This window comes from Crocodylus porosus, unplaced genomic scaffold (genome assembly GCF_001723895.1).
Source record: "Crocodylus porosus isolate Cpor-Errol unplaced genomic scaffold, CroPor_comp1, whole genome shotgun sequence".
NCBI classification, from domain to species: domain Eukaryota; kingdom Metazoa; phylum Chordata; order Crocodylia; family Crocodylidae; genus Crocodylus; species Crocodylus porosus.
Genome location: NW_017728949.1, coordinates 19,694,020 through 19,706,104, shown reverse-complemented (window position 1 = coordinate 19,706,104; position 12,085 = coordinate 19,694,020). Strand labels below are relative to the sequence as shown.

Genomic DNA, 12,085 nt, shown 5'->3' with positions numbered 1-12,085 from the left:
ATACTAACAGCAGCAGCCCACAATACCTTGAGAACCAGTTAAAATAAACCCATCAGTATATAATAGAGTGACAGACCCTATCCATACATACAAATATGGAAAGCTAGTTTTAAAACATAAGGCAACAAAAGGACAATTAAAATCTAAATCTAAACATTTTCAAATTTACCTGGATTATTTTATTAGTCTTTTCTTGGAGCTGTACTGATAATGCCTCTCTCTCTTTTTGGCAAAGGACCCGTGCCTCTTCTGCTTCTTGTACCAGCATATCTTTGTTATTCAAGGCAGCCTTCTTTTCAGCTTCAAATTCCTCCTGTATAAAAAGACATTTGTAAAAAGAACGACAAACCACAAATAACTAATTTATACAAATACAATTCCAGTTTAACAAGAACTATATCACTCTGAAGAGCATTCAAGATGATGAAGGGACTCTTTGGAGATGCCAAAAAGACATTTCCTGTACTGTTCTCAACAAACTTATGTAACTTTGTATTCTCAAAAGCATAAATACTTCATCAAGTTCTCTGTTAAGATGCAAGACATGGTAACAGCATTAAAAGAGTACAGGCGGGCATGCCACAAAGCCAGCAAGAAGAGCAGATGCTTCAATTGTTTAAAAAAAAGTGTCCTTACTACTACTCCTTAAAGATTACCTGGTCAAGAACACAGCACTTCCAGAAAAACTATAAGGGATTAGATTTGCTAATGTCATACAGCTGTGTCAATACCAGACAGTGCCTTCTAGCAACAATATTGGGAATGATGTCGCAATGTTGTAAACCAGAGATGGGCAAAATGCAGCCCGCCAGGCCATTCCATCTGGCCTGCAGGGCCCCTAAAAAATTTGGAAAATTAATATTAATCTGCCTTGAGCTTCCCGTCATGCGGCCCTTGATGGCTTGCTGAAACTCAGTAAGAGGCCCTCTGCCCAAATAATTGCCCGCCCGTGTTGTAAACATACTGGGAGATTTACCCATACCATTTTAATAGTATCATTTTTGTAGATCACCAAGTCAGGGATTTTATAGAAGCAGTTACAAGGAAACACCTACTGAAAACTGACATGTATTAAAAAAAACCCAAACCACAAACTTCTTTTAAACTCAGGTCTCAACATTAAAACCTATCCCAACCAATGAAGCTTCAGTTGAAATATATTTGAAAGAACTTAATTATAACTGATATTTTTAAAGCTTCTTCTTTTGAGATAGCCAATTCTGAAAGACACTACTGATGGTATTGTATTTAGTCTATCTGCAAACTAGTTTAGAATCTCACATACACAGAACTGAGAATTTGGTATAAACATATACCAAGCTGTCATCAAATAGAATAGAAGGCTGTGGAAATTCAGTTATAATCAAACGATACTCTCAAATCTATTTCAAAGGATGTTCCTCCTGAGAAATCAAAGAACTTCTTTTCATTGTTTCAAATACTAAAATGAATAGAATGAACAGAACCCTCTTAATAGAAATATTGTGGTTGTAACATATACATAAGAATAATGAATCAAAGCCAAGATTAACATTTAATCCTTAAGAACATTTTACAGTTTATAGCATTTTATGCACGTATGTCAGATTAAAATATTGATCTCTGTAAAATGCCTAAAACCCAACCACAAATATAGGTGTTAAAAGACAAAATGGCAGCCTTACTACTTAGTTTATTTTTTCAGTATTGCTCAGATTGTTCTCCAACTCAGTATTGTTCCCAAAATTGCGACGTACATGAAAAATACTTAATAAAAAATATGTCTTTCATACTAAAGCAAAAAAAGAAGTAAAACAAAAGGCGTCATCTTAAAAGACAGACTCTTATGTGGACCGCTTCACCTCCCACTTAGCAAGTATTCCTGGGGCCAATACAATAGTTGATTACCAGGAATCCTAGTTTTCAATTTCCTGTGGAAAAATGGAGTAAAACACAGGATTTTCCCCCTTACTGGAATAAAATGCAGATTTCTCACTTTAGCAAAGAAACCTGCGGATTTTGCAGTTTTGCAACAACCACTCTGCAGGCTGGAACAGATGTAGCTTGCAAGGCTTTCAGGGGAACGGGAGAAGGGCAGTCAGGCAGAGGGCACCATGCGCACATATATGCACATGGCTACCAAGCAGCCTAGAGAGCAACTCCCACAGGTAAGCTGGAGGAGAGGGGATTGAGACCCCCAATAGGGAGGGAGGGAGTTGGGCAGGGCTGGGGCTGGTGCCCAGCTGAGCAGCGCACAGGGCTTGGGGCCCAGGGCCACAATGTGTGGCTGCAGGGCCCCAGCAGGGAGCGAGACTGGGGAGTGAGGCTGGCTCCCTGCTGCTGCGCGCACTCCTGTGGAGGGAGGGAGGGAGGGCACATGCCCCCCAGAAGTCTGCAGGTGGGGCCAGGGGCAATCTGCATGCTGCAATTTCAGGCTACTGGCCTGCTGCCCTCCCCCAGGGCCTCCACCGACCAGTGTGTGCAACCCAGCACTGCAGGGTACAGTGCAGCCACGCAGAAAAGCTGCTTGCCACCATGAGCTCTGCACTGCCCTGCTGACATCCCGTATGCACAACCCTGTGCCCCCACTCACGCAGGGAATTGTAACCAGGCCACCACGGTGCTTGCAGCAGCAAGCAGCTTTCTTGTATGGCTGTGCTGTGCCCTGCAACACCAGGTTGCACACGCTGGGCTACAGAAGCCCCAGGGGAGGGCAGCAGGATGGAAGCCCAAGCACACAGCCTACGCCTGCCTCATGCACAGATCTGGGGGCACAGCTCCTCCGGCCCCCTGGGAGCACGCGCAGCAGCAGGGAGCTAGCCCCACCTGCCCAAGCCTGCCGCAGGCGGGAGCCAGGCTCTACTCCACTGCACTACCTGCCCCCTCCTGCCAGGGGCAGGGGGCTGCAGACCCAGGTCCCTGGTCCCATAGCCCTGGCAGCTGGGGGCGAGGGGCACCAGCAGGGCCAGGGGATTGTGGGGGCCTTTAAAATTTTAATAATGGATGGGGGGGGTTAATTAGAGAATCTGCAACTTTTTATGAAAGAATTTGCGATTTTTTTTTTTTAATCAGGAAAAGCCAGAATCCCTGTTGATTACACAGAAAAGTAACATTAGGAGCATAGGTGTATTTTTAACTTCCAGTTTCTTAAACCCAGATAACAAACCAGCAAACAAACCTACAGACTAATTTAGGAGATGGAAAAGATCACATATCAGCAACTCCAATTACTACAGCTTTATGATTTAAAAAAGAAAATGAAAAAAGTTGCACAATACTTCTTCAATCTCAGAAAAAATGATCAGCCAACACACGGTTTGGCATTTATGCTAGGGTACATGTTAGTTAGATCCTACCTTTAGCTGTGTAATCTGCTGTTCCAGTAATACCTCTGATTGACACTTCAGCAGTTCAATCTCCTCCTGGAACTGAAGCTGCTGTTTCATTTTTGCCTCCTCAAACTGAGCTAGGAGAGCTGTCCTCACAGTTTGCACTTCAGAGGCTGAAGCTGAGGCATACATCTGCAAAAGAAATTTTAGGCACAATGTTACCGTTGTGCTGCCCAGAGGAGGTTGGAAGAGCAACTAGTTAGCTCATCAATTCAGTTATACTTCTGTAACAGTTTTCCCTCCAAAACTCAGAGCCAAATTCTCAGTTGGTACCAAATGCCATCTCAAGTGAAGAATACAAGATCTGATTTCTGGCAAGGTGGCAAAGTTACAGGGAAGTTGAAACAGTCTACTGTTTCTTATCTTGAGGGTTATTTGTCATGTATTATAAACCACTTTAAGCCTTTCTGGATAGGGTGGAATTCAAATCTAAACAACACCACATTATATTACAGTTGGATACATTTTGTTGGATGTGTTTTGAAATAAGTTTTAATTAGTGGCTCCTTAGTATACATTACTAGCTGTAGACTGTATACTACAAGAATAATGAAGTCAGTCATTTGACACCTTACTATACCACCTGTGCAAATCAGAATTGAATGATGCAAGAAATAATGAGGCTCAGTTATACTTCAATATTACCTCAAAAATATAACACCAATTTAGAAGCTTAAAGTTAAAACATATTTTTAGTATTCATTAAAGAAGTTTGCTGACTTATTGAATTCTGTGCATATACCAGAAATACCAAATGTGGGCAAAAGGCTATAGACAGCAAGGTTGTTTTTTTTAATGTCATTTGCCTAATTCCTGTTTTTAAAAACTACATCTACTTAGAGTGTCACAGAAAGTCAACTCAGCTCAAAACAGTCCACTTGCACTCAGTGCTGGACTTCAAGACAATAGTCATTTTCCCTAAATAGACAATGCACCATTAAGTACTGAAGTCTTTATTAGATGTATATATTCAGCATCATGGAAGTTTTAATTTTTCAGTTTAAAAATAAATAAAAGTAAAGTGAAGGCACTGAAAAAATTCCCACATCCACTGGCATTATCAGTTAAGTAAAATCATATTTTATGATAGTAAATCAGTTTATGGCTTTCATGAACTTTAGATTCAAGTGTTTAAAACACAGCTACTTTGTCTCATTTCTTTACTGAAGCCTGCAAACCAAAACAGCAGCCAGCTACAGAAATGGCTGTTTATTATAGTAATTAATAAAACTAAATCGGTTCTATTTTAAAAGATAATCATTTTAGTTTTGGATGTGTTTGTAGTTCTGACCTCCTGTTCATGTTCATGCTGTACTTTTAGCTTTTCAAGCTCTTTCTTCAGCTGCTGGGAATATTCCTCTTTCTGTTTCTGAATTTCTGCAACATGGAGATCCTGAAGTTCCTGCAATGCCTTTTTATGATGTTCTTCCATAATCAGTACTTCTTCACGTAATACATCCAAGGCTTTACGATTTTCTTCCTCCAACAAACATCTTTGATTTTGAAGAGCTGTGTTCAATTCTTCCTATGAAAACATTCATTAAAAAAAGACATTTTGTATCCAATTCATAAACCCTGCTGCCCTATACATTAAAAGTTTAATTCTCTGTATAGCAAGTTTTCAACTTGGGTAAGTTAATATTAACTACCAAAATTTCCTCCTGAGACCTGAGAACATGCTCCAATTACCTTTGAGTTAATTTTTCAAAACTGTCTAGTCATAAGAAATGACACCTGTGTAGGTCTCCTCATCAGCACAATCCCCAGCCTCACAATTCTTTACTCTCAGGGACTGTTTACACAGGTACAAGTAGGAAAGTTAGCCAGAATTAACTAAAGTGTTAAAGTGCATTAAATCATTCTGTGGTCATTATTTTGAATAAGCCTTTTTTAATTCAGTTTATCCAAATTCATTTAATGACCTCATTCTGAATACCTATGTCTAATACATCTCAAACTAAATTTAAATTCACTTGTAGTTGATTTAGATTAGCTTTCTAAGTGCCCCCACATAGACAATCCCTCACAAGCACATTCTTAACTTTAGGGAATTTTTTTAATTTTTTTTTTTTTTAAACTATAGAACACCCTTCTGCTTTACCTTTCCTTCCCTGTATCAAAGGTGAGGCAAACAGGAATCCACACCCAGCATTAGGAACGCACTAAAGCAGCACAGGAGACTAGTGAAATGTTAATACAAATTAAAGGTGCTGCCCTGAAAAGTGCTTTCTTGACTCAGGGACTTAAACTAGCTTATCAATGTACTTACCTTGGGTGCAGTAAAAAAGATTTCCCAATTTAGGCTCTACATAAACAAACCAAAGGATACCCCTTTGTACCGTTACTTGGCAGAAAGAAAAGTAATCAGGAGCATCTGTGGGGACTTAATTTCCTAGCAACAAGCCACTACTTTGTCTCTGGGACTTAAATAATATAAGAGAAACAAAGAACCCTCAAACATACTTTGCAAGCTGGTATTTCAGAAGATTGGAACTGTAACATTTTCTGTAGTTTGTTCCAATTAACAAAATTATACCAAACTAAAACTTGAAGGGTTTTCAGATTTACAAACAGATTCTGTAGGTCAACAATACATTAGGTAATTTTGCATCGTTTTGACAACATGTTAAAACATAATAATTCAATGAAATACAATGGTGTTAGCTTCTAAAAATTCCCCATGCTAACTAAATTGTATTAAAATACTTAATGAAATACAACTCACTAAGAACACAATGTTTTACTCTCCCCATATTAGAAATGAAACAAAGAAATTACTGTTTTATCATAGCTCTCTCTCATGCCACTCCTCCATTTATTCAACTTGCCCAAAGAAAATAAACAATATTCGAAATGTGCAATTTACAACCTCTCTGGATGATGTACCAATAAAAAAAAAAAAAGGTCAGATTATGGGAGAGGGAAACAGGGAAGGGACACAAAAGGCAGCTATATTAAACTGTCCTTAAAAATTAATCAGGGCTTCCTTACTGAGCTGCAATGCCACTTTCAAAACTTTAAATCATGTTGCATGATATTTGGCAACTGTAGGAACCTCATAATCTGGGTTTTTTGCACATCACATCTTGATATCCCCATTTCAAAACAACGATTAAAAAATTACTTTATATAAAGCACCTGATTTTACTTCTCCAACATAATAATTATATATGAACAGATAGATAATGTATTATCAGATTAAATACAACTGGTGAAGAAAAAGCACAAGCTATTTTCTCATTCCCAAATGCTAGGACTTCTATTTTTTTTTTTCAGATGCAGGGCAAAAAAAAAAAAAAAGGAAATCTTCAGATTGGAAAGGTGAATGGCAAATCGAACAGCAACATGAGTAAGTACCCTACCCAACTTGGATATTCCTAGCAGTGTAGCCACAGCAGCATGGAATTCAGTGGTGCAAAGTCAGCTGAACAAACTGAGTAAAACTCAGGTAAAGACCCCTTAGCAGAGTTTTATGCTGCTGTAGCTGCACTTAAGAGCACTGAAGCTAGCTTGGCTATGTCAAAATGAGCTACTGCCACTGAAGTGCCTGAAGTGCAGACATACCTTTAGAATGTAAACTTTAAAGTTAATTACATTTAAATACAAGTAAGCTTATAAATCCTTTTGTTTATAATGGAATAAATAATTATTTCTTCCATCATGATGGAATTTACTTACAGCTCTCATGAGCAAACAGAATTAAATACCTACAGAATACACTTTTAAAAATGAGCACTTTTCAGATAAAAGTCAGACATCAGACAGGACTGTTTTAGTGTATTATTCCTCTCACCCACCTTATGAACTTCATCCAGTTCAGCACCCATGGCTTTAAGTTTTTCTATATGAAGAGTAGCCAGTTCAATTTTCAGATTTTCGTGGGAAAGGTGCAGCTCTTCAGAATGCTTTAATTTCAACCTCTCTTTCTCCTCAGCTAAGAGCACTTGATTCTCCTTATCCTTCCGATGCAGCTGTTCTCTGTGGTGCACCTGTAGTTCCTCAAGAGTTTTCTTGTGCTCATCTCTTATGTTCTGAATTTCAGAAAGGTATGAAGACTCCAAAGAATCCAGATTAGACAAGTGTTTAGCTTCCAACTCATCAATTTGTGCTTGATGCTTTGTTTGCAGCTGAGCTACATGAGCTTCAAGCAGAGCCTGCTGTTTGCTTTGTAATGTAGATTTAAGGGCCTCAATTTCAGTTTGGTGCTTTGTCTGCAGCTCAGCGGTGAGGGATAAAATCTGTTGCTTATGCTTCTCCTGTAATTGCTGACTTTGGCATTCTAGCTCATTTATGTGTTTCCCCTTCAACTCTTGGAGGAGACTCTCTTGCTCTGTTGTGAATGTTTGAGTCACAGCTTTGTGTTCCTCCATAAATCTAAATTATTTCCAAGAAAATTTAAATTAAAACATTGTCAATAATGCACAGATAAGATCCAAAGAATAAAAAAAATAAGTAGACAAAAAAAAAATTAAGCCCAAAATATATTTGATTATGAGACATTCCATAGGTTTTATCTCCAGACTAGCCAATTGCCCGTCAAGAATGATGGGTGGAGGGGCGGGGCGGCCAGGGACAGAGGCCTGTGTCTGGCCCAACCCCTTCTCCCAAAGACTGAGCCTGCTCCCCCTCCCCACTGCCACTTCAGGACCAGGACCCCGCTCTGTATTTTCAGCCTCCAGGAAGTGGGAGGAGGGGTCATGGCCAGCAGGGGGGCGGCCATGGCCAGCAGTGCTAGCCAGGCAGAAACATAGGCCCACATCCAGACCCCCGCCCCTTGCCGCTTTGGGGCTAGGCCTGCTCCTCCTCCCATGGAAGGCCAGTGGGGATGGAGCCCAGTCTGGCCCTGCTCTCCTTGTCCAGTCCCATCCCCACAATTTGGGGGTCCAGGGCTGCTCCCCCGCACCCTGCGGCAGCCCCAACCCGTTCCTATTCGTTGCCCCCCTCGTGCTGCTGCCTCCTCCACAGAACAGGGCGAGGGAGTGGGGGGCTAGGTGGCCCCCCTTTACCCCTGTCCCCATTGTCATGGTGGTGCTGCATCACCCCCTGTCGGGAACGCTCCTGAAGCACCCCGGCTGCCAGACAGTCACTCAGAACGTGAATGAAGTGCTACAGATGGACAGACTAAGGCTCTGATATATACAGAATTTCAAAATTCTGCACTGGTCCAAAATAATACAGAATACTATTTTAGAACAAAGCAGTGGTTTATGTGAAGTGAAATGCGAGCTGAAGTAATCAGTTTATTTAGGTCACAGACATATGAACACACAATCCCAAGAAATACTCAATTCAGAAAAAATAAAGTTGTTAACATATGACTTTACCCCTTAATCTGGTAAACATCTGCCCTAACCCAGGAAATTTTACCCTAGTTCCAGTGTAGGAAAAACTATTTGTTGGTATTTTCCCTAAGGCCCTTATCTTCAAGACTCTTGATTTAAGTTTCCTTGCTTCAGAAACAAAAGAAGAAAACTCATTCATGTAGTCACAACCTTAGTAGACAAATGCTCATGTTATATTAATCACCAAAGATTAAAAAATCCAAGCATTTAATAGCCAGCGGTAGAGACTGAGGAAGTGTCCACAGAAGAAAACACAAGGGTGCATAAAAAAGTATATGGAAGTCAACACTTAATGCATTATTAATATTTAAGAAACTATGACCTGTTAATCTGGATCAACCCAGAGGTCTAGTTAAGTCCAGTAACTATTTATATTCCATTTATATAATTGTATTTTCATGCCTATTTATAGTCTGCTTCACAGTTTGAAATATGACACGCTACTGCAAGTGCTACTAGAAACCTCTGAACCCTGCTCCTGAAATAACATGGACCCAAATAAATTCACTCTATTGCTAGCAAGAGCAGTGGAGGCACATTAAGGCAACAACGTATACACTTTGTCATCTTGCACAAAACAAAGTTAGGGTCACTAAAAGGTGGCTTCCCCATCTGAACTGAACAGAAAGAATCTGTGGAAGGAATAGCTAGATGTGTCCATAAAATATACAAATAAAAAACTAAAGAACCCATTTATGCCTAAAAGTAATAGGATGATGATTCTTTTTTATATGAAGGCTGGGTTTGACAATGTATTTATATGAAGTGACTTCTAGCAGTGGGACTTCATAGATAGTACTACTGCTCCTTGGTAGACTAAAGCACACTAATATATTTAAAGATCTGTTTGTGCCATGCAGCTGCAAAATTATACACTCATTTCTTATGTCTTGAAAAAGACTGCTGGTTAAACAAGTGAAAGAAAAATCTACAAAACTAAGTTGCTTACTTGTTCTGTGCTTCAGTAAGTTTAGCTGCACATTCCTCTTGAAGATCCAAAGTGGCTTTTTCCAACTCTTTTGCCATGAGTGCCTTAGCAGCTTGCAGTTCGCTGTCATACTCTGCCTGAGATTTATAAGTAGCCTGTACATCTGCGAGGCTGTCCTCTAGCTGCCGCAAACTGTTCTGTTGCTCCTTTAGGGACTTCTCCAGTTCTACAATTCTAGCAGCCTGCTGATCTCGAAGGAGGTTCATTTCAACTTCACGAAGTTCAAACTCCTTTTGTAAAGCAAGCCTCTCACATTCTGCTTTGTCTTCAAGCTCTCTACACATCAATGACAACTTCTCTTCTGTTTTTACCTGCAGCAGCTCACTTCCACACTTCCATTCTTCCTCCTTTTCTTTGTGCATCTTCTCCATTTTCTGGATCTCCTCTTTAGCTTTTTTAAATTCATTATTATGATCCTCCAAAAGTTTACATTTCACCTATGAACATTACATTACAAAAATGATAAAGCAATATTCTAAATAAAATCTTGCTATCAAACAAATATTGGAAATCAAGAACTACAGAAATATAATGTACATTAAATCATGTTATGGGAGGGTGGGAAGTACACTGTACTCCTTTCATATGTATATCAGATAAGTACTTATTTTGTATAACTGCATAACAAGACAATGGCGCCAAGTTTTTGTTTATTGCTTACATTGTTTATTGCTTACAATGTAACGAATACTGATTATTTACATATGGGTTACCTGCTTAAACTACTTAAGCACAATAACTCTTCAACTCAGTTGTAATATACCTAAAATAAATCTCTCTCTCAAAATGATACCTGTACAGGCTTTTACTACGCAACTGTAACACAGTCATCATTCTGTAGTGACAAGTGTGGCAAGCCACTCTAACTTTCATTTTGTTTCATCTAGGTTCAAAATCAGGGTGATTTAGCTCACATATACTGCTACAAGTTTAGGCAGATGTTACAGCTTAACAGCACTGCATGGTCCCTAAGCAGCAGCTACTCCTCCCCTTTTAAGGAGGCTGAAACCTACATTTGTCCAGGCCCTTTGTAACATAATTGTATCACCAATTTTGCTGTTAAATGGAAAAATGGCTTCTAAAGTGGCCTTAAACATACTAGATCCCATTCATTTCAAGACTGCTGTTAGAGGAATACAGTAATCTAAGAAACTAAGTAATGAGCCATAATGAAGTGCAAAAAGCTTAGTGGAGGCTGTTCCTGTGGTTAATGAGCATTTTTTAAACTGAGTTCCAGAAAGCGCATCAACTTTTTCAGTTCAGATTCTATGCAGTTTAATAGAGACCAACATTGTACATTTCACTAACTATACAAAGGACGCCAAGCTAGGAAAGACTGCCAGAACTTTGCAACACAGGATTGGAATTCAAAATCATCTTAATACACTGGAGAAATACTCTAAGATCAAGATGATTAAATTCAATAAATGTATGCGCAAAGTACTACACTTAGGCAGGAAAAATTGAAAGTACAAAGGGTAGGGCAGGATATAAATTTAATAAATAAATAAAATGAGGAATAACAACTTGACAGGCAGCAACACTGCAGACAATGATCTAGGGGTCCTATATCATACAAAGCAAAATATCGTTATAAAAAAGGCTATTTTCTCTTTGGGATGTAACAAGAGTGTCATATGCAAAGAATGGGAGGGTAGGGCTGTGTGAAATGGCTATGTTTTGTTTTGGGTTCGCCCATTTCGGAAGACAGCGATTCATTTCAGATCACTGTTCCATTTCAATTTGGCTAAATCTGTTTTGGAGTTTCAATGCTGTTTCAGAGCCGATTTGGATCTGCTGGGAAGAGGCAGGCACAGCCAGGTGGCTGCAGGTTCTCCTGAGGCTTCTCCAGCTGTGCCTGCCTGCGCCCCGGTGGGGGGAGCCACGGGAGAAGCCCCCATGGCTGCCCTGCCCTGCCCAACCCAGCCCCAGCCTCCTGGGGGGCACCTCCAAAACATTCCAAAACATTTCAAATGGTTTTGTTTCATTTTGTAGATGTTTTAGAGCCTTCTGTGCCATTTCAGATTCGGTGTTTCGGGCGCCAAAACACCTCTGAAACGAAACACCTGCTGAAATTTCTCACAACCCTAGTAATTATCCTGCTCTGCTCAATGAGGCCTTAGCTGGAATACTGTCAAGAGTTTTAGGCACCACACTTTCAAAAAGATGGAGACAAACTAGAAAGAATCCAGAGAAGAGTAACAATAATGATAAAACATTTAGAAAACATGGCTTAGGAAAGAAGCTGAAGAAATAGAGTTTGTCTAGCTCAGTGACACCAGGGTGCTGCGAGCTCCTTAGAACGGTGACAGTGCCTGGTTCCTGATAGAGGAGGTAAGCACTACCTTCCTCCACACACTAGGCACCCTACACCAGCCCAAGTGTAT

General features: G+C 39.9%; 1 protein-coding gene across 9 annotated transcripts in view; it reads right to left on the bottom strand.

Annotated features, from left to right (window-relative positions):
- The window catches only part of PCNT (pericentrin), a 135,782-nt gene that overhangs the window by 71,512 nt on the left and 52,185 nt on the right, over positions 1-12,085 (bottom strand). For all 9 annotated transcript variants that reach the window (XM_019553909.1, XM_019553910.1, XM_019553914.1 and 6 more), the window contains 5 exons: positions 9,660-10,135; positions 7,166-7,742; positions 4,660-4,893; positions 3,336-3,500; positions 170-313 (listed from right to left, as the gene is read on the bottom strand). In XM_019553909.1, the coding sequence (XP_019409454.1) occupies positions 170-313; positions 3,336-3,500; positions 4,660-4,893; positions 7,166-7,742; positions 9,660-10,135 (1,596 nt within the window). The remainder of the gene's footprint in view (positions 1-169; positions 314-3,335; positions 3,501-4,659; positions 4,894-7,165; positions 7,743-9,659; positions 10,136-12,085) is intronic.